This window comes from Pleurodeles waltl, chromosome 3_1 (genome assembly GCF_031143425.1).
Source record: "Pleurodeles waltl isolate 20211129_DDA chromosome 3_1, aPleWal1.hap1.20221129, whole genome shotgun sequence".
NCBI classification, from domain to species: Eukaryota; Metazoa; Chordata; class Amphibia; order Caudata; family Salamandridae; genus Pleurodeles; species Pleurodeles waltl.
The window spans coordinates 733,181,937-733,204,179 of record NC_090440.1 but is presented as its reverse complement, the minus strand read 5'-3'; the positions used below and the strand labels follow the sequence as shown (position 1 = coordinate 733,204,179).

The following is a 22,243-nucleotide window of genomic DNA, read 5'->3' as shown; positions in this document are numbered from 1 at the left end:
CATCTATGCTGTTGCTTGAAATCGTGCTACTCTGTTCTTCCATACTGTTCAGTTCATATGAAAGGAAATCCAGCCTGTCAATCGATAGGTACTATTTTCTTTGGCCACCATGCACGTAGTGTGTTATGTTAAAAAAAAGACCATTTGCAGTCGTGCAGCTAATGCAGGTTTGATGTGAGGTGCGTAAACGTGCCTTTTGAATAGTTTACCCAGCACATATAAGTCAGAAGGGGCACCATATGCAGTAGATGATGTTGAATACATGGCATATTGAATGAAAATCAAGCTAGAAAGTTAACCGGCCATGATTCAAAGTTAGTATTTGTCATAAGTTAATTTGCAGACTTTGCCAAATTTATAGTGGCCTTTACTGTGGGAAGACTGTTGGATGCCTTGTTTTAATCTATCCAGAAGCGGCACCAGTATTTTAAAAAAACAATATTACCAGGTTCATTGTAATACTGAGCCCAAGGTAGCAGAAGCCTTCAGCAACCAGCACTACATCACAATCGGGTGGCTGTCTAGGTGACTCGCCTCGCAGGGTGTACATTTGGATTTTGACAGGGGGAACAACAGGAAGCAGACAAGTGTGATGCTGGGATGCACATTTATAGTGGCCTTTACTGTGGAAAGACCTCCAGAAACTGAGCTCGGAATCTGTAGGTGTGCACAAGATGGTCTGTTAGGTTACACTTCTTTTTTAATATAAACATAGGTTTTTCATGTGTTTGACCATTTCGTTGGAGACGAGATTAAGGGGGTCATTCGAATGACGGAAGCACCGCCAACAGGCTGGCGGTGCTTCCATGCCCATTCTGACCGCGGCGGTAAAGCCGCGGTCAGAAAACCGGAGCCGGCGGTTTCCTGACGGTTTAACCCCGGCTGGGCGAATCCGCCAGGGCAGCGCTGCCTTGGGGACTCTGACCCCCTTCCCGCCAGCCTGTTTCTGGCGGTTTTCACTGCCAGGAAGAGGCTGGCGGAACGGGTGTCCTGGGGCCCCTGGGGGCCCCTGCACTGTCCATGCCACTGGCATGGGCAGTGCAGGGGCCCCCTAACAGGGCCCCAGCCTGCTTTTCACTGTCTGCATAGCAGACAGTGAAAAGCGCGACGGGTGCAACTGCACCCGTCGCACACCTGCAACACCGCCGGCTCCATTCGGAGCCGGCTTCAGTGTTGCAGGCCCCCTTCCTGCTGGGCCGGCGGGCGCTAACATGGTTAGCGCCTGCTGGCCCTGCGGGAAGGTCGGAATGCCACCAGCGGTCTTTTGACCGTGTGGCGGCTGATTGGCGGTTCCCGCCTGGCGGGCGGCGACTGCCGCCCGCCAGAGTTGGAATCAGGGCCTAAATGTGGAGACACTGATAAAGCGGTCTTTTAAAACTGCAACATTTTTTGGTTTGAAAGGTGACTCTGAAGCAATACCAGTCTCTTTTTATAGTGTGTCAAATCACACGTTTTTGGGTATCTCCTATTGACTGGTTTGTTCCCTGGAATGTCAGTCTCTGTAAAATAGTAGTGTTGTAACCTAACGTTAAATCGTACTTCCAAAAACTGCGTATAAAGTAGATTATCCTTGAGGGCTCAGCCGTGAATTGTTTTCTAGAGTTTTTATAGCATATGATAACTTACCCTGGGACACTTTAAGAATGAGATCAATGTAATTGATAGCAGCAGAGGGTAATAAGTAGGTAAAAACAAGTGAAGAAAGATTCCAAGTCTACCCTGTTGCCGGTCCGGATTATAAAAGCACTATGTGTATCGCTGCCAGCAATGGAAGCTTGGAATTAAAGGGTTTACTTGTTATGTGTTATATTATGTTTTGTTATGTAAACTTGTGAAGCGCACGCACACCACAAGGTTTTTTGGCGCTAAGGTACAGAACAGGAACACAATCAGAGGATTCCGTCAAGAGATTACACTAGCGCTAAATTTCCTGAAATAGCCAGGTCTTTAGTGCCTACTTCGAATAATCCTGGGACATCCGTATTGTGGGTGGAAAAGAATTCCAGATCCACGGAGCTTGCACAGACACTCAAATGTCACCCACCCTATTCTTTTGATACTTGGGGATGGACAGAAGATTCTGAGAGGAAAACTAAGAGTCCAGAGCGGGTGTATTTCATAAGTATAGAAGCACTGACCATGGTGCAACGTATTTTAAAGATAATCCTTGCTTCAGAGGGAGCCAATGAAGGTCTTTCAAAAGTGGAGTGATGTGACAATTTCTAGGCTGTTTATAAATAAGACGTGCAGCTTGGTTCTGAACAATCTGGAGTCTAGTAAATAAAGATTTTGCTAAGACGGTATAAAGTGTAGTGGCATAATTAAGACGGGAGATAACCAAGGACATGACCACTTGGGTCAGGCCTTCAAGAGTAAGGAATCTGGTATTTTTTTAATCCTTCGAAGATTTAGGAAACAGGACAAAATTACAGCTCCTAGCTGGGGTCTTAAGGATAACTCATTATCAATAAGGACTCTCAGGCTTTTGGTCTATTTCTTAGGAGATGTCAATAGGCCTCAAGGAGTCATTCCAAAAATCAAATTTACTGCTAATGATGAGGATCCCTGTTTTACCTGCATTGAGTTTGAGATAATTACTATTCATCCACTCTCGGATGAAATGCATCCTAATTTGGAAATTGTCCTGTGAGGCAGAAGAGCCATTTATCCTGAAAAGTAGCTGCAAATCACCGGCATAGTTGTAGATTTTGCAGTTCTTATTGCTTAATGTTTGGTTGAGAAGACTGATGTAGAGGACTTAGAGATGTGGGGATAGAGAGGAGCATTGTGGTAACTCAGAATCCAGTTGTAGATATGGTGCCCTAGACGGTGAAAACCAGACTGACTGTGTCTGGTTCTCTAGAAAATATTTTAGCCAATTCAAAACTGAGCTGCAAAGCACAGCGGCTTAGACACAGTGTATTAATATATTATTGTCGACTGTGTCAAAAGCTGCTAACAAAGCTAGAAGAACCAATGTGGAACCTTCATCACATTCCAGCCGCACATCATCTCCCACTGACATGATAACTGCCTCAGTGGAATATGCAAGTTGAAAACCAGCTTGACACAGACTTAGGAGCTGTGACTCCTCCAGATGAGAGTAGAAACACTGTGCTACATTGACATCTAGCAATTTAGCCAAAAAAGTTGGAAGAGAAAGGGACGATAATTTTTAAACAGTAAACAGTCTTTGCCAGCTGTCTTGTGACGGGTGATAAAAACTGCATCCTTAAAAAATCTATGTACACATCCTTGGGATAAAGAAGAATCAAGTAGAACAGTGCAGTTCTAGGTATGACTGAGAAAACAGAGTTTAGTTCCCTAGGCTGATGGGTAATTTGTTCTGATCCCCACGGATTGGCGATGTTTGGTTTAGCAAAGATCAACCCCAGAGTTAAACAGATAAGTTTCATATGGATTAAATCTGTTTCCTGCTGTACGTTGAAGTCACCATTTTGCTCTCTGGTAAGGGCTGTCCCGAACACATTGTTCAGACACTCAATTATCACTTAACAGAAGCTTCGTATTTGGTAACACTCCCAAATCGTGTGGTAGAAGGTATCCTCTTGGCCACAACTGGCGCTTTTTGCTTTGCCCATTTTTGGTGGTTGGGTAATAACATGTACGGTGGAGATTTTTAACTGTATTAGGCGGAAACCTGAATGTATGGCTACCTCTTTGGGGTAGGCTGTAGCCTCCTGCCAATTATCATCCCGAGGCCCTCCAGACTAAGGGATCAACACTCGCACAATTGGGTCAGCACGTAAGGTGTGTTGTGCAGTATTCTTTTTGTATGTCAATATGGCCTTTTGTGGCATGTATTTGTCAAGCAGTCTGTCCTCCAACTGTGAGGACTCCGGCAGTGCTGTGGCCTTTGGTAGTGCCACCCAAAGTGCATGTCTGACTTGCAGGTAGTGAAATATCTCAGTAGGTGTTATCTGCTATTCTTGCTGTAAGTGTGCAAAGGGGGACTACGTCACCCGCTGCCATAGATCCCCCACTTTAGAGGTGCCAATCAGATCCCACTTATCAAAGCCCAGGTGGCCCCTCACCTTTCTCAGTGTGGTTGCGTCCCAGTGAGGTTTGGCCTGTGTAATCTTCCATTTCCAACTCAGGATTCATGTCACTGTGTGCCAAATGTATACCACTATCGCTGTCGGACCTCTGAATTTCAAGCATCTGAAAGGGCCGTATAGTGCCCCAAGGTAACCCCCTGGCTTTAGTACTAGTTTATCCATCCGGTAGGCTGGTACCTTGGGTGGCCCAACAGCCCAGCAATTGAGAGTAGACAGCTCAGCTGCACTATTGTCCAGCAGAACCACCCGACCATTGTTCCAACCCTTTGTTAGTTTGTGTTGTGCGAGTCCAGTGGCTCAGTTTTCTCCTGCATCCGCGCAAGGGGCTGGAGGATCAGGCGTCAGATCAAGCCCAACCTCTGCAAAGGGAACAAGAGTATCCTGCCTTCCTGACTCCAGGAATGGACCCATCTATGTCCTAAATGCTATGTTCAGCATGTTTAATAAAGCAATGGTCCCCTCTGGTGCGCCTGCTGGCCCCACGAGTCCTTCAGCTTTTACACTTGGGATACCAGCGCCGTACAGGCAGGCTCCATTCATGCCTTTTCTACCATCTACTCCATACGAATGGACTGGCTCAGCGCCGAAGATGACGGCGCCTATACCGGTGTCGGATAAACCTCGACCGGCACTGGCTCAATCTACTCTGGTGTGGAGCATGGATCTGGCACCACCTCCAGCTTCACCTTTGCCATTATGGATGTCATTGACGTCAGCAAACTCTTTATTGATGCCGCGCCTAGAATCCAGGCTGAAATCTAGAAGGGAAGACTTAAGATAGCTTGAAGAACAGCAGTATTTGGAGGAACAGCAACAGCTGGAGGAATGAGAAATACCTGTACCTTCCGAAGAATACCTAGGACTTGATGTAGCAAATGGTCTTGAATCATCCTCTGAGCTGGAGTTATCTCCTGGAGGTGTACTTTCTTCGGAAGTGATGTCTTACCATGAGGTGATTAGGAAGGCAGCAGAACTTTTGAACTTGCCTCTGCCTGCTTTAGAATTAAAAGCAAATATTTTGACAGAGGTGCTTCATTCTACAGCCTCAGCATCAGAGCCCCTTCTTCCATTTAATGAGTCGTTGTCAGAACACATATTAGAAATATGGAAGAAGACTGTCACTACTCCGTCAGCTTCAAAATCCATAGCCATGAGGTACAGTTGCACCAGGTGACCCACTTTGACTCGGCATCCAACACCTGAAAGCTTGGTGGTGCAAGCTTCTTGTTCATCAGAGTCTGCTCCAGGGTCATTCCCTACAGCTCCTGCTGATAGGGAATCAAAGCATTTGGAACAATCAGCAAAGAAGACCTTCTCTTCTCTTTGAAATCGCTTAATGCAGCTTGTGTACTAAGGAGGTACATCTATGCATTAATGGACACAGCAAAGAAAGTCATCTGTAAATTGCCGCAATATGCACAGGGTCACTTTGTGGAACTGTTACAAGACAGTCAGGTGGCGGCGAAATAGGTGATTCAATCAGGTCTGGATACTGCGGACTCTGTTGCTAGAGCCATAAGAACATCTGTTGCAACCAAGAGGCATGCTTGGCTCAGAGGATCTGGATTTTCCTCTGATGTGAAATCTACTCTGATGGACCTTCCATTTGACGGTTCCAGACTATTTGGTGCAATAACATCCACCCCTTCTGGAGGAAGAGAAAAAGAACTCAGATTGCCCCGATCAATCTCAGGCATGTAGAAGTAGGCTCTGGAGGTAGGGGTGTAGAACCTGCCCCTGCGACTGCGAGAGGAGGTCTGCCCTGTGAGGGAGATGGAGCAGAGGCCACTATGAAGGGCAAAGCCGTCCACAAGAGGGCTCTATCAAGGTGGGTATTTCTCTGCATAAAGATATGTTATTCGCTGGCAAAGAAGGATCCTCCTGAGGGCATTAGGGCTCATTCACCAGAGCTAAGCCTGCTACTTTGGCTTTAGCTAGAGGTGTGCATGTTGCTGACATTTGTAAAGCAGCAACTTGGGCTTCCCTCCACACTTTCGCGAAACATTGTTGTTTAGACTCAGAAGTGAGGAGGGATGGTCATTTTGCCCATTCTGTTTAGCAGAACATCTTCACTTGACCAGTCAGGCATCCACCTCTGAGTGCAGGAGTGCTTTGGGATTATTTTCATAAGGTGAGGGATCCACAAGTAGTTGTATCCATCAGAAGAACATGTTACCTATCTTTGATCACGCTTTTTCTGATGGATACAGTAGCAACCTGTGAATTTCTCACATTCCAATTGTATATATGTGTGTGTGTGTATATACAAAAATATATATATATATATATATATCCAGAGAGAAAACACTCACTCACGTGGAAAGTGATAGCGGTTTACTTCAAACTGACGTGTTTCGGCTGATCACATGACCTGTGCACCATATTCTCTGTGACATATATTTGTGATAAACCTAAAAAGAGGACCAATAACTAAAAGTGTAAATTGTCGCCATATTGGATTTGTAAAATACAAATGTAAGTAGCAGATAATATATAGAGTGGTAGCCTTTATCAAATTCATTCATATTTTGTTATTAAAATCTGCACCCGTCTATACATACATTTGAACCCCATATATATGGTATATCAAAAAATAAACAACATATTGTCCAATTTAAACATACAAATGGCAAGGCGGTCAATCATGAATATAATTGAAGTCTTATAATTATTATCGTATCAAAACACTGCTATGCATTGTGAATCATCTTCACTGCAAATTCCTCAAACTCCAATGAAGCATTATATTAATCGGGGTTACGTTTATCAATCAAGCCCAAATGGCCAAATTAAAATTATATAAAATATATACACTCAAATCGGATAATTCCCTTCTCCCCTAATTCAACCATACAAAAACTATAAATTATAAAACTAGCAAGTGCTTATCTGATAAAAAGTACTGGATACTGAAAGAAGAAGAAGAAGAAAGGTTAGGGGAAACCGAATGTATCCAAGGACCCCTTCCTTTCCTCCTGTACAGAGAGAAGACAAATAAAAACACAATATATAAATAACTGCCATCAAACTCATTTTTCCCTATACATACTAAGGGGGAGAAAATATAGCTATCTATTGTGACATAATTCGGTAGTAATAAACTACTCTTGTATTATTAATTGTATAATGTAGCACGAGATAAATGATGTAGAAAAAAAAAAAAATAGGCAAATAGAGTATAACCCAACATTGTATAAGACAAAATTGTGATTTGTATAAGACAAAATTCTGACAATCAGTGCAACATACCATATGAACAAAACAGAAGAAGGTGCCCAGAGAACCCAACTATTATGGACAGGATGCCCACATATACTGGTCATATTGTCATCATAAGATACTATTCTTAGAGATGGTACATGCTATTCTCACTGTAAATGGACACTTAATTCTTCGTCCAAGTTCAGACCCCTAGGACGTAAGGTCTCAAGATCAATAATCAGTTCTGACTCCCTGTGTCTTAACCGTAGTGTCCGATTTCCACCTTTCAGATTGTGTGATTTGTTCCACAGCGAAAAAAGATAATTGATCACAGTCGATGCCATGTTTCTCTTGAAAATGTCTGGCCACCGGATATTTTATATCTCCATGGTCGATGTTTCTTAAATGCTGTTGGACTCTTTTTCTTACTGTACAAATTGTGCTGCCTACATATCTTAAGGAACAAGGACAGGTGACTTGACTATGTCAACGCACTCTACACAGGCATCCCAACAAAAGACATCAAACGACTCCAGCGTATCCAAAATGCATCCGCCCGCCTGATCCTTGACATACCCCGCCGATGTCACATCTAACCTCACCTGAAGGACCTCCACTGGCTCCCCGTGGACAAGAGGATCACCTTTAAACTCCTCACCCACGCTCACAAGGCTCTACACAACACCGGACCTACCTACCTCAACTCCAGACTCAACTTTTACGCCCCCACTCGTCAACTCCGCTCTGCCAATCTCGCCCTCGCCATCGTCCCCAGGATCCAGCGCAAGACCGCCGGCGGCAGATCCTTCTCCTTCCTCGCCGCCAAGACCTGGAACTCTCTCCCCACCTCACTGCGCCAGACCCAGGACCTCCTCGCCTTCAGGAGACTCCTCAAGACCTGGCTCTTCGATCGCTAACAGCTCACCCCCCTCCTCCCCCCCCCACCAGCGCCTCGAAACCCTGACGGGTACATAGTGCACTTTACAAATGTTATGATTGATTGATTGATTGAGTGAGAATGTATATCACAAATTGAGAACAACATGTGGGAAGTTGTTTGATCTCCCGTTTCCTATCACCTATCACCTTGTGCTCCTTAACATTCGAGCTGTTTTTGCAAGCTTTACAATGTCTGCAAAGAAAGAAGCCCTTCAATTCATGTTCACTGATAGCCTTAGTTAATGTGATGTCATTACGTATTAGGGAGCCTCTCAATGATGTGGCCTTCCTAAATGTGATCAAAGGTCTTTCACCTACCTCCCACCCAATTTCACCAACCTCCCACCCAATAACAGGGTCACTCCTAAGAACTTCCCAGTGTCTGGTGAATGTCCGCCTAATCTCACTTGCATTCCCATTAAATGTCAGAATGACTCTCTTAGTGGAGTCAGGGGTAGCTGTTTTGTTCTCAAACAGTATGGTTTCCCTTCTAATTGGAGAAACACATTTCACGGCCTTGTTAAGAACCCATAAAGGGTAGCTACGTTCCCTGAACCTAGCTAGCATGATCTTTTGCTCCTCCCTTTTGGCTGCATCAGTACTACAGTTCCTTTTAGGCCTGAGGAGTTCCCCTATACGGGATACTCCACTTCAAATTTTCAGGGTGGCCACTTATTGCGTGTAAAACACTGTTCCCCGCTATGGGTTTCCTGAAGAGGCGAGTATGGATCTCACCTGCTATGACCTCAACCAGGACAACAAAGTATTCAATGTTAGTTTTACTCAAAGTATGTGTGAAAACTAAATTCCGAGAATTCCTATTCAAACAGGCAACAAATTCGCTTGCACTGTTCTCTGAACCATTCCAAATAATAAACAGGTCATTAATGTACCAGAGCCATAAAACCACCTGTTCCATGTATTCTGTGAGGGTCACGTCATTGAACACCTGTTCCTCCCACCAGCCCAGAAAAAGATTTGAAAAACTGGGGGCAAAACAAGTGCCCATCGGGGTAGAATCTGTCGGTAAAGTTCTCCATTGAAAAGAAAGATAATCATTCGCAAACAGTGTCTTATCATCTCAATTATCATGTCTGTATGGTCTAGGAATCTAATGGGTTTTGCTTTTAAAAAATACTTACAAGCTGCTATCCCTAGTTTGTGGTCTATAATAGTGTATAGAGAGCGGACATCTAAAGTCATGAGACAAAATGTTGGTTCCTATGGAATCCCATTGATTTTCTCCCAAACATATTTAGTGTCTTTTACGTATGATGGTAAATTTTGTACAAAATCTCTCAGTATCTCAAACATATATTTGGATACAGTTTCTGTGGCACTGTCTCTAGAAGATACTATAGGTCTTCCCAGGGATTCCTAGGGTCCTTATGAACCTTGGGGAGCAGGTATAGAACCGGTAACTTGGGATATTCTTTTTTTTTTTTTTTTTTTAAACAATACTCTTCTCAACTTATTATCCCTTTATCTTTCCACATTGTCAGTTTGTCCTTAAAAGAGACAATGCTATCTGCATAGTTAGATCTACTCACTTTTTGATAAAACATATTATCACTTAATTGTCTTGATGCCTCTTTGATATACATCTCTCCATTGAGCACAACAATATCCCCCGTTGTTAGAAGGATGAATGATAATCCTCTCGTCTTGAGCTAAAGATGCAATGGCTTTCAGCTGTACTGGGGTCAAGTTGGTATGATCTTGTTTGTACGATCTTTTCCTCAATTTTTTGAGATCCTGAATCATGGGTTCCTGAAATGTATCATTAATATCGTCTGGCATATTTGTACAAAAGGTAGAAGGTGGTTTGAAACTGCTAGGGAAAGCATCATCATGAGTAATACCCAAAGAGTCCAAGAACTCCCAAATGTCACCTAAGATATTACTAGTTTCTTCCATCTAACTTTCTAACACATGCAATGCCATAAGTCCATAACCCCTATTACCAATGTCTCCGACACTTGGTCGGTCAGTGTTTTATTTGATTTGTCGCTCAAAATGTTTTTCAAACAATACCACTTAGTCTCCATTTTCTTATATATGTAAAAAGGTCAACCCTGGTTTTAACATAATCGAATCTCCTGAGAGGATAGAAGGATAGTCCCAGACATAAAACCTGTTTCTCTGAGTCAGTCAGATCTCTATTCAAGAGATTAGTAATTGTTTTGTTTACCGCCTCACACTCCATTATTTCTCCTCCAAATGGTTCTGCTTGAGCTTCCCACGTGCCCTACTGATTTTATTCCATTGTTTCCACTTTGTTTGTCGAACTCTCAGTCTCCTCTGTTTGCTCCTCCTTGTTCTTTTCCTCTGCTTCGTAAGGTCGACCCCATGCCCTTCTTCCTTGTAGGTAAACTCACATGAAACCTTTTGTTTTTTTCTCAACAGTCTGTATTGATTTAAAAAAGTGGTTGATTTTTTACTTTTGTCACTACCTGATGTAGCATCCGAGGTCACAGAAGTTTCTGTTTCATTACCCGTGCTATTGTCTTTGTCCTCCATAGGCATTCTTCCACTTGTTTGCTCAGGATTATTTTCCAATCTCTGTATCATATTTACGATTATATGTTAGGGTTCTTCCTCTGGCATAATCATCACAGCTCCTTTGACATTTAAATTGTTTTCTCATCTTTATATCATCTTCATGTTTAATTAATCTCTTTGCCATCTCTGTATTATATTTTTCAATTGTCTATTGTTCTGGTCTCTCCTTCAATTAATTTTTTATAGATTCAATGTCCACCAATAGTCTCTCCCTATCCATCCACGCATACTTGATCAAGGTATCCAACGTTCTCTTAGAACTTAAGGCTAGATTTTCAGCCCATTCTTCCAGCATTTGCTGATTCAGTGTTTCATATGAGGGCATAATATGGATTCTCAGGCCTCTTGGGACCATCCCATTGTCCACATAATTTTGGACTGAAATGGCTTCCTACCATTTTGATATTCCAGTTCTATTTAATTTTTCAAACTTTTTTAGTTTATCCTGTAGATCCTGTACATTATTGCCATGTTTTAACTGTCTTTCTTCCCCTACTTGTCTCATCGCAAACAAAGTCTGAGTTTACTTTTAATGTGCATATATATATATATATATGTAGATATATATTGAGACATACAGATATATATTGAGACATATATATATATATATATATATATATATATATGCATATAGATAGATAGCTATATGTAGGTACTTGAAAGGAATGTTTATATAATGATGTGTAAATATGAATATGTATACAAAAGATTTTTATGTGTTGAGTTCGCACATGTTGTGCTTCTGATGATGGTATTTACCCGTTCGCCTTGAAGGCACAGTAAAAAAGTGGGTGAAACTGAGATCAGCATGCTGGCGAGGACTTCTTATGGCTCCATGACTCCGATGATGTCAGACGGAATCGTATGTGGAGCCGTGCTATTGTGACGTCATTGACGACGTACAGAGCTGGAAAGAAATTTCCGTTGAATGCTGCTGCATTGAGGGAATTCATAAGGTGAGAAATCTACTGGTAGCTACTGTATCCACTTGAAAAGGTATTACTGAAGGTAAGTAACTTGTTCCTTTGATTTATTCTTGAATTATACTATTTTATTAGATTATATTAAAAAAATTAGGACTTTTAATGTCTTAACAAACTTTATAGACCTTAAGGTATGTTTTAAAAATTGCTTTTTTTTCTGGAGAATAGTCTTTCTGCCATTTCCACTGTACTTTACGTAATTGCAACTTGGCTAACTTCAATTCCTCTGATATACACCTAGTGGAATCATGGTGTCTAACCACTTTGGATATAGATAAGGATGCATGAGTATTACTGGCCTTAAGTAATCAGAGAGCCATTTGCTTTTCCATAGAGTAAACATCTTGGTTCAGGATCGGCATGGAGGCTACAAGGAAGTCGCAGAAATGTTCCATGTCCACATGGGACCAATAGCATGATGGTTTTATCAGCCCTCTTTTACTCGGTTGATGATGTAACCCATTGAGAGTGAATTTGATTTTTAAAAAATGATCTGATCAAACACAGGGAGATACAGTTAAGTAAGTCAGTTGTATATTAATTGGCCAAACTTGGTCTAGATATTGGCCCTTATTGTGAGTAGGAGCAAACAAATGTTGTTCAGATTGAGATTATTGAGAAAACCTGTAAAGTCACAAGATCTTCTCGCAGTTGCTGTCATCATTGACCCAATAATTAAAGGCACCTAAAACCAGTATTTTCTCGTAATCTAATAAAATAGAGGAAATTAATTCCTAGAATTATTGCGGGAATGAAGGCATATAGTCAGGGTGCCGTTAAGTGAGGATACAGATTAGAGGTTGGTCTGAGAGTTCCATTTTAATAATTAGAATGTTAGTGCTGGAGGAAAAACTAGGAGTGTTCATCACACTGTAATATGCATCACTAAGATAAGATGATGTGGTAGGTCCTAGGGAATTAACCAAAACTGAGTCTGTTTTTAAAGGTCCTGAAGATTTTAAGTTAATGAGACTGGATATCCAGTTAGTAACTCACCGACTGAAGCCCTCTGAGTTTCTGGAAGAATAACTATATTTACTCTATAGTGGCTGGCCCTGGTCATGGCCGGTGCAGACAGGATTCCAACCAAACAGTTTGGCGAACTTGTAGCAGGAAACCCCTCCCCCCCCCCTTTGCATAGTGCACTAGATACTACAAAGCCCCTCAATTTCAAACAACAGTTAAATTCAGATTCAAACAAAGTGACAATTGATCATAGGAAAATATAATACATAAAATATGGGTTGTAAGATGATGTGAATCCCTAAAAACAAATGGCAATTACAGGGATGTGCAAATACAAAAATATGATATTGTTATAACCTGTAGCTGTGAACTCCATGGCTGCACGTCCACACTGCAGCCAGGTTTAAATATGCCAGGGCAACAGCTGACAACTAGAGCGCAACCAAGGAAAAATTGACGGCTCGAGCAGGCCAACTCCAAAAAGAAGAAATGGGTGCCTGAGTTCCAACTAACGATTAGCGAACTCACAGCAGTAGACCCCCCCCCCCATGTAGTGCACTAGACACTACAAAGCCCTTCAGGATCAAACAACAGTTTAATTATAATTCAGACAAAGTGACAATTTATCATGGAAATGCAGAATACATAAAATATGGGTCCTAAAATTATGTAAACCCCTTAAACCAAATGGCAGTTGTTGAAGTCAGAAATACTAAAACTAAGCAAAATGCAAAAGAGTGCAAAAACAGCAATATGGTTGTGACTTCTATAACTGAGAGTATATGAAGTCAAGAGTCTAGAACAGTGATACTCAAAGTGCGGCCCGGGGGTCACATGTGGCCCTCCTGATTCTTATGTGTGGCCCCCAGTTCAGTAGCAACACTGGGCTGCTGTTTACTCAAATCAGCACTAACATTAACATATGTTTTATAAACTGGGAAAGACTTATTTAAATGTTAATTACTGTTAAAGAAAGGAAGTAACTAGGATGCTTTCCGCAGCTTAACTTTAGGAACACCTTGATTTATAGAGACATCTTGCAGCAAATGTGTAAAAATATGACAAAGTCTCTTCAAAATTCAAAAAATTTATTTTATTAACATGCAGGACTGTTTCATTTCAGTAAATCAGATTAGATCAGTGCATTGAGACGTATTATTTTTAAGTGATATTTTTCAAACATGAATTTAGAAACATTTATGCTTCCCTAGTCACCCTGACAGCAATGTCAATACTGAATTTAAGAGGCAAGTGAGTCATTATGTGCAGCCTTTGGGTGGCCGGGATTGCTATTATACATAATACAACATTATAGTTTATTAAATCAAACATAGGAGAATGTTTTGTACAGCGCACATCGGGAAGTCATGTACTTCAAGGTCCTCGGAAAGTGAAATAAAACAATTGCTTAGGCTCACACAATTTGGTCAAATGGGGAAGCCAGAATTGATCCTAGGTTTTCTGATTCCACATTGTGCAATTCAATTCAGCCACGATATGTACATGCTTCGCTTCCCCACCTTATCAACCCCCTCAAAGCTTCCTAGCCATCACCCTACCGGCACCAGTGTGGCCCTCGGTCACACCACAGAGCAAATATTTTGGACCCTGGGAACATTTTTGTGAGTACCTATGGTCTAGATCGAACTTAAGTTTCCCATCACAGTAAAGAGATGACTACAGTCCACAAGTACCATTTGGTTGTATGAACAAATGCTTTAATAAAGAAATCACTAATTTCACAGAGAGGTTCAAGGACAGACCTGTAACCTGAAACAGTACGTCTGCCAGGTAGCATTTTAAGATTTGTATGCACGTGGGGAAACGTATAAATGACAGATGATTTACAGCACTTCACATTAACGAATAGGAATGCCTTGTTGCTTAAACAACCCTTGATTAGCTGTAACCTGATCATACTCAACATAATAATTTTTTAGGGAAGTAAGTGGCTCTCTGGGTAAATTTTTTTGTGTGTCACATGAATAATCGCATTGTTGTAGAACTCCGTCTCAAAGATAACAGTTCCACCACCCTTGAACATGAAGGGCTTGTTCCTTTTTAGGTCTCACCTGTGACAATGCATGTGATGCATGCACTTTCACATGGAAGGGATACTATATACAACAAAGGGATTGCTTAACGTTTGTTAGCTTCATTATCACTCTTATTTGCGGACTTCTAATTTGCCAACGCATGCTGGCTTCACTTACTCTATTTTTGGCTGGAGCATGGACCAAGTGCTGATTGCTGTCCTTCCACTGGTCGCACTGTGATTGAGGTGGTACTTTTTTTTTTCTTCTTCTCTGTCGTCCTTGTTGAACCTCTTGCCCTTTGTAGCTGTTTTACTATGCCACTCACACTGCAAAGAACCCCTTTTCCCATTTGAAATGGATGTTTATTGTTACAAGAAATGTAATCTGCTTTTATTGTGACAACAGGTGTTATCTGCTTTGAGATGTATTTTCACTAAGACATGAGCGCAGTTACTTTCTTTATGTGATAGTGTTTTTTTCCAGATGTCATTTCTTTTCTTCTTTACGCATGGTTAGATTAGATTTTCTGATTTGCTCAGAATCACAGGAGTGTCGAGACCTAACAAGCATTGGCAAAGTCAATATGTCTCATCTTTGAAACTATTGGCTCTGCCAATGCCTTTTGTTCTTGTTGTATAGCATGGGCATTACCAACTTAGGCCTTGATTGGTAGCCATGCTCTACAGCAGTGTGGCAGCTGCGCACCATGGCTATAAATTGTAATACAAAAGGCTAGGATGCTTCCAGTGCTGATGCACTTAAAAATAAAAAGTGCATTAGCCCTGGCTGTGTCATAGCACTTTCTTAAATAGGTTGAGGCACACTGCAACACATACCTGCTGCTGTACCACATGGCTACAAAACACTGCCAAAGCCATTAGCTATCATAGGTGAGTCCTGTTGGCTTTGCAGTGCTTGCTTTTGTGTTGTGAAGAATATACTGGTTGGCAGACCCAAAAGTTTTGAACTCTTTTAGCAGAGGGTTTTCAAACATCACAATTTCTTGTGATGTAAGGTCTGGTGAAGAATTGGAAATAAAAGCTAAATTAGGCCTGTAGTATCTTTTGCGCCCTGCGAAGGAATATACACAAAAAGTATTACAGAACTATTTTGCAAGAACTTTTTCAAGTTCAGTTTTAGGACCGAAAAGATTGGGACTTTCAGTGGTCACAAAAGACAAGCTTTTATGGAGTAGCTTCCTTTATAGAGGAGATACCATAAGTGGTCAGGTTGAAAATGAATCAAGACTCCAAACTGATAGCAACTGTAATGCTGCATCCTGGTTTGTCTCTCCAATGGTATTGACTTCCATACCAGCTTCTTCATCTGTGCTTCCCACTGCGAATTCCCCACCCCTCCATGGTGGCCTATTTCTGAAAAAGGATCATGGTATTTAAGTTGCACTGTTATGGTACTCAATGTCGTTCAAGGTCAGATGAGTCACAGATTATTCAGAAAAGGTCACCGCCTTTTTTGTCTTTTATTGACATCAGTTTTATTGACCCCAGTTTCTGGTTATGCAGCATGGAAGTATGCTTTATGACTGTTTGGCCAGATGAAATGTTAAATTCTGTATTCAGTTAATTGATATCCTCAGTAGCAAGTGTAGCGTTGAAAATTTGCTGGGAATCAAGGATCGTTCATTCCAGTTGTTGAATTTCACATTCCTCTGTTTTTTTCAAGTGTTCAACAGCAGCATGTACAACTAGGATCACTGTTTTCATTGCATCACCAGACCCATTCTTTGGACAGTGTGGTAGAGTGGGTGCGTAAGGTTAGAAGACTATCAACAGTTAGGGGGACCCAAAATCAACCTAATAAAATATGTGAGCCAGGTTTTTTTTTTCGGGGTGGACCCCCTTTGACTAGACTCCTTTGGGCCTCGCCTACCTAGGGATTTTACTAACACTGACAACTATGTGTGTGCTAGGAACAAATTTAAACTCTTCCTCAAGGCCTTGCAATGGCCTGGTGCTTTTACGCTCTTTCTTGAGTGAGCAGGATAGCATCCCTCAAAATGACTATCCGTCCTAAAATCTTCTATGTATTTTGTGATCCTTCCACTCACGTTATCAATACAAGAGTTAGCCCAACTGCCAGGTACCTGTGATCGTTTTGCTGGGAGGGGAGAAACCCACAACTGAAGCGCATATGTAGGGCGAGACCGCCACAGGGAGTCTTATGCCCTATAAATTACAGCTTTGCAATCTGCCCTCTGGCAGAAAACCTCTGGCTGCGAAATCCCCAACAGTGCTTCATCCTCTACAGATCGCCCATACTTAGGGTCACAATGCACACTTTGGACCATTTGATCAAGCACAGGGGCTTTACCACAAACCCTTCAACAATGACACCAGTGGTTGGCAATACAGATATTATTCCAGGTCTCAAAGGGTTGCATCTCCAGGTGTGGACGAAGAGGATGTTTTACAGATTGTGCAGTTTTTCCCACAATGGTGTTATGAGGTCATTTAAGGATCTCAAGTCTTCTTTTCCTGATTCCAAAAAAGGAAATATGTCACTGTGTCACTGGGTGTTGTGTCGGTCTATAAAAGCAGCAGCTGCTGTGAGAAGTTTCTCAAAGGCTGTGTACATCACACCACTTACTATCACTGCTTCAGAGTTAGCTCCTCAGATCATAAACACTCCTATCACACACCGACTGGGAAACAGCATTTGGGTTACAAATTGATTGGAAACGCAGCCAATGTACACTCTTAATACAAATTTTGCACGTCATACACAGGGACCAGAAAACTGTATGCATAGTATATAGATGGCACTATAAACCTGCCAGATTACACTGCCCACCCTGCAGGCAAATATGTGGGGAGAGGGGTACTATTCTTCATATACTATGGACCTGCTCCAGAGTCACATGATCTCTCGATTATAAAAGAAAATGAAAGGGAGAACACAACTGATTGTACAGCATCCGTGATGCTGGGCTCATTAGCAGAGGGCATTTGACCTTAATGTCCATCCGAGGCAGGAGAATATGCCATCTACTTTTAGTGGCAAATTAACCAACCTTGGGCTTGTGGAGCAAAACTGTCGCTCCCACTAGAGACCTGTGGCTGCAGAGGTTATGGCAGCTGATAGTCAAGGAGAAAATTATGTTTGACTGAAGGAAAAATTTACTTGTTTTGCAGAACAATGGGACATAGTCCTTTGATATCTCAACACTGACAACAGAGATAGTACTTGTTTAATAAGACTGCAGGCCCTAAGGCTGTTGGACCCAAACAGGCAACTCTGTGACTGAATAACCTGAAGTGCTTTCAAAGAAATCAAAAGGCTTCTCAGCAGGTGCGGCACCTCGCATATGGTGGAGTATCCCCTCTTCCCCCCCCCCACCAAACAGCAGAAGCTGCCCAAACCTTTACTTCAAAATGATAATAAACTAAGTTTATTATTGTTTTGTAGTAAAAGAGGCGGGGCATTAGGAATGACGAGAACTGAGGTGGAGTGCACAGCACTCCCTCTCAGTGTTTATGTATGTTTGGCTGGCGGTCTCGGGCCGACCAAACATACATACGCAGTAGGCTCTCTCCAGCCCATCAACACAGTGTGGTGCGGCAGCTGTGGCGGAGAAGCAGGTCAGTGATTTTTACATTTTCTTTTTTTAAATTAATTCAACCCACACCCACCCAACCCCCTGTGCTGCCGGCCCCCAAAAAAGCCCTGCGAGCCACTCCTGCTTCTCAGTGCATATGAAGGATGGGCATTGACCCGAGAGCAGTGGGGGGGAGGGGATTGGAGGGGGTTTCCTGTCATTTATTTATGGTGAGTATGCCCATTGAGTTGCTGTGCGCTAAAAAAAAAACTGATAAATTCTATAGTAAAATTAAGTTTGTGATCGATGCAGTCAACTGGAGTGTATGGAAATAATTTTTGCCTTAAATTAGGATCATATAAAAACACAATTAATTTTATTTTAATAAAATCATGTTTAACAGGTTCACTTCTGAGCTGTTTTGTTCTCTTGTTTCATATTTGCAGATCTGGCCTCTGGCTGATTTTGGCTATTTACAGGAAAGTCCTAATGGCCGTGTACTTCGAGATGATTGAGTAATAGGCAATTTTTCTTTCATTTACAAGTATTTTATTAACTTACAATAAAGTATGTTTTCCATTACCGAAAATAAATTGTGTGTATCACTTATTTTTGTTCTAGATCTTCTAATGGTGTGTCACCTCTTTGTCATTAATGACAACCACCAAAGTGCATAACACGTAATTAAAGCAAATGTTTTGGAAAATGGGTGGTGGTTTGCTTAATCTAGTTAGGATGCTTGAACTCTGTTGCTTTTCTGGGGACTACATCTACCAGAAGTCCCTGAGACCTGGGCGCAGGAGACCGAGTAGGAGGTGGCCAAGATGTGTCTTTGATATATAAGATGTACCTTGATCCTGCTGAGCGGGATGCGTGAACACTGTTGCTCTGCTGGCGGATACAGTTCTCAGAAGTTCCTGAGGCCCAGAAGAGAGTGGAGGTGGTCTAGATGTTTGGTGCTACATTGCTACATAAGACGCCCTCTCAACCCTTTCCGTGCGACATGCTCAGCCAAATGCAGGCCCATCCGAGGCCCAAAAGAGGCTGGCCATCCCCTTTTTCATCTGAGTTTTTTCCTTCCTTCTCATTTGTTTCTTCATTATGGGCAAGAGAAAAGCTACCAGATCCCCTGCAGTCAATCACGGTAAGAAACAGACATTAAACTCTGGACAAATTTCTTGCTAGTGCTGATGGTGTAATGTAGGAAGATGTAGCTGACATTGGACAGCGTATTATTACTCATGCACACCCAGCCTGCCAGAGAGCTTCTTCCATGGACTCCTCTGATTGAGGAAGCAGGCCTCTACTGGTGAGAGCAAAGGTTTATTCTACCACTATGGGTGTCAGAGGGCCAGTGATACCTTTGGGCCAGGAGGTTCCCCAGCAACATGTTATGTACCCGTAACAATAGTTTTTTCTTAGGCTTGTTTAATGATTTCAAAAACAGTTACTTTGCCTGCCTTGATGCGCATTCAGGAGTAGATGTCCTCAACTGAAACATGCCTTGTGCTTCCTACATTTTTTGTTCCGAATGAGTCTGCTGTGATGCCACCATCTAATGTGGGGACCACATATGGCCTTGGTGACTGGCAGAAGTTTTATAATATGGGTTTGGACAAGTAGAGCTTTAAGGATGTAGTTTTCAACCCCCTGTTGAGACCGTTTTTACTTCAAAGCCCATAACAAATAACAAATTGATTTCCCCACAAAAACGTAGATGCTCCTAATGTCTCCATCTTGACCCATTCTTCTTCATAGGTTTTTCCCACAATACGTTTTCCCCACAATCATCTTAATATGTTATGCTGCTGAGAAATGTTCCAAGCTTAATTAACACTCCGTGAATAAGACTGTGTTGGCTCTGTTCTCACTTAAAAAGAGAATTCATTTTAATACTAAGATAGAAACCACATAATTGTGAACTTCAGAAGCAAGTCCTTGGTGATCTTTTTTTCTGTTCTGAACGCTGGGTTTTCTCCAGCCACTTGAACTTTTACAGTTCCCATACTTTTACAAACCCAGGTTTTGGTATCTGCACCCCCTTAGGTTAATTAGTTGCTCTAACGGAGTTGAAATAACAATACAGAACCGATTTGAAATTGTCCCTGGATGTTAATGATTAACTTGTGGACAAGGTTTTCCTAGCTTTAATACTGTTTCCTCACACCTCTGTTGCAACCCAGGACAGTGCCCATATATGTCAGTCCTCAGATTGGGTATGAAAATAAGTAAATGGACTTCATAGCTTACTGATTATTTCATGAAACATTCCCTGCATTGTGTGAAAAATTGAAAATCTAGAGTGGATACGGCAAAAGTATTCAATATTGTGTTTCCCAATGAACCTTGGACTGTGGATAAAGTGATTTCAGGGTTTCTTATCATTTGGTCCTGCAAATCCTTCGTCATGAGGTAGAGCAAAGTGGGAGGAGGAGCGCCGCTTATTTGTGTTTCTTTTTCTCTTCGAAGCAGGAGTATGCTGTTTGCTGGGGTAACAGTCAAGGTCTCCTTTTGACCTTTGGGCGTTTGGTACAGTTTTGCTAGTTGATTTTTATAACAATATTTTGCTAGTACAGATTGCACGAATATAGCCAACATGGACTATATATTTACTGGTTTAACGCCAAATAGAGGCCTAATGGCAGACAAAGAGGTTGTATTGTTGTGAGGGATTTTAATTTAAATAGTGGCAACTATGTACTGCAGCCTGACAACGAGAATGACAATAGGTTGTCAGGCACAATATATAGGGTTATATCTAAGCAAACTGCCCTGCTGTTAGAAGTGTTAGCATTGGGGGGGCGTGGCCGGGCCACGAAAGAAGATGGCCGCCTAAGTCCCGAGCTCCGCGCCGCGGTGTCCCTGAGGAGGCGGCGGGGGCCCTGTGGAGGCCGAAAAATCGCCTTAACGCACGCCAAAACCCTCCCACAACCTCGAGCTTCCGTCCGAACCTCAACAACTGGCCGCCGAGACCCTACCGGCCGACAGCGCGCCTCGGAGGGAAAGGGGGAAAAATGGCATACAGAGAGGGCAGAGCCGCGTCTCCTCGACCAGAAAACCGTCTCTCTTAAGGACAGAGGAACCCAGTCCGGAAGACCCTGAGGAGCCTCCCAAAGCCCAGGACCTCCGATCTTGAGTGGGGACACGCTCCGGAGCACCAGGGGATCTAGGGTGCACAATATCGAGGTAGGCCCAACTGCGGGGGAGGAGCCGCGCTCTCGAACCGAGAGAGGAGCCGGCCTCCCTACCATTACGGCGACTGGAGTCGCAGGCACAGTCCTTCGCATCCGATTTCCAAAGGGAGGCGGTGAGCATTTATCCTCTATTTGGCCCGGGAGAGGAAAGAAGACAATGCCGGGGAGCGGCGAGGGGAACGAGGTGAGGAGGCGAGGAGGGGCAAACCAGGACAGTAAACAATAGAAAGGAATAAAGACACGGAAACAAGAGAAGAAGGGGAGTAAGGGAAAAATAAAAGGAAGGAGGAAGAAAGAGCAAACAGAAAAGGGGAAGAAGAGAGCTAAGAACCAAGCTAAATAAAGAAGGGGAGCAGAGGGGAGGCGAAAGGGGGGGGAAAGGAAAGAAAAACAAAACAGGAGGAGAAGAAAGAAAGAAAGAAGAAACACACCAAAAAATTCCCCCCCCTCCCCACCCCCCCAACACATCCGGGAACAGAAAAAGGATCAAATAAATTACCGCCTAAACCCTAAAATCCCCCCAAAACAAAACAAAAAAAGAAGAGGAGGGGAAAAAGAAAAGGGAAAAAAAAAAAGAGAGAATATCAAAAGTCAGAACAAGACAAGATCCGGCTGACTGCGTAACACTGCTTTCGCCAGACTCCGAGGAAAACTCTGGAATCAGCTGGACAACACACGCAGACGGACGAGGCGATGCCCGGCAGCAAAACAAACCAGAAACCCACTG

General features: G+C 42.6%; 1 protein-coding gene across 5 annotated transcripts in view; it reads left to right on the top strand.

Moving 5' to 3' along the window:
* The window catches only part of IMMP1L (inner mitochondrial membrane peptidase subunit 1), a 272,369-nt gene extending 253,438 nt beyond the window's left edge, over nucleotides 1–18,931 (top strand). For 3 of the 5 annotated variants that reach the window (XM_069223480.1, XM_069223481.1, XM_069223482.1), the window contains one exon: nucleotides 18,769–18,930. In XM_069223480.1, coding sequence (XP_069079581.1) covers nucleotides 18,769–18,837 — 69 coding nt within the window. In that variant the 3' untranslated portion in view covers nucleotides 18,838–18,930. Of the gene's footprint in view, nucleotides 1–18,768 lie in introns of all 5 variants that reach the window. The other 2 variants (XM_069223483.1, XM_069223484.1) reach the window with 1 other exon arrangement.
* Nucleotides 18,932–22,243: the final 3,312 nt, after the last annotated feature.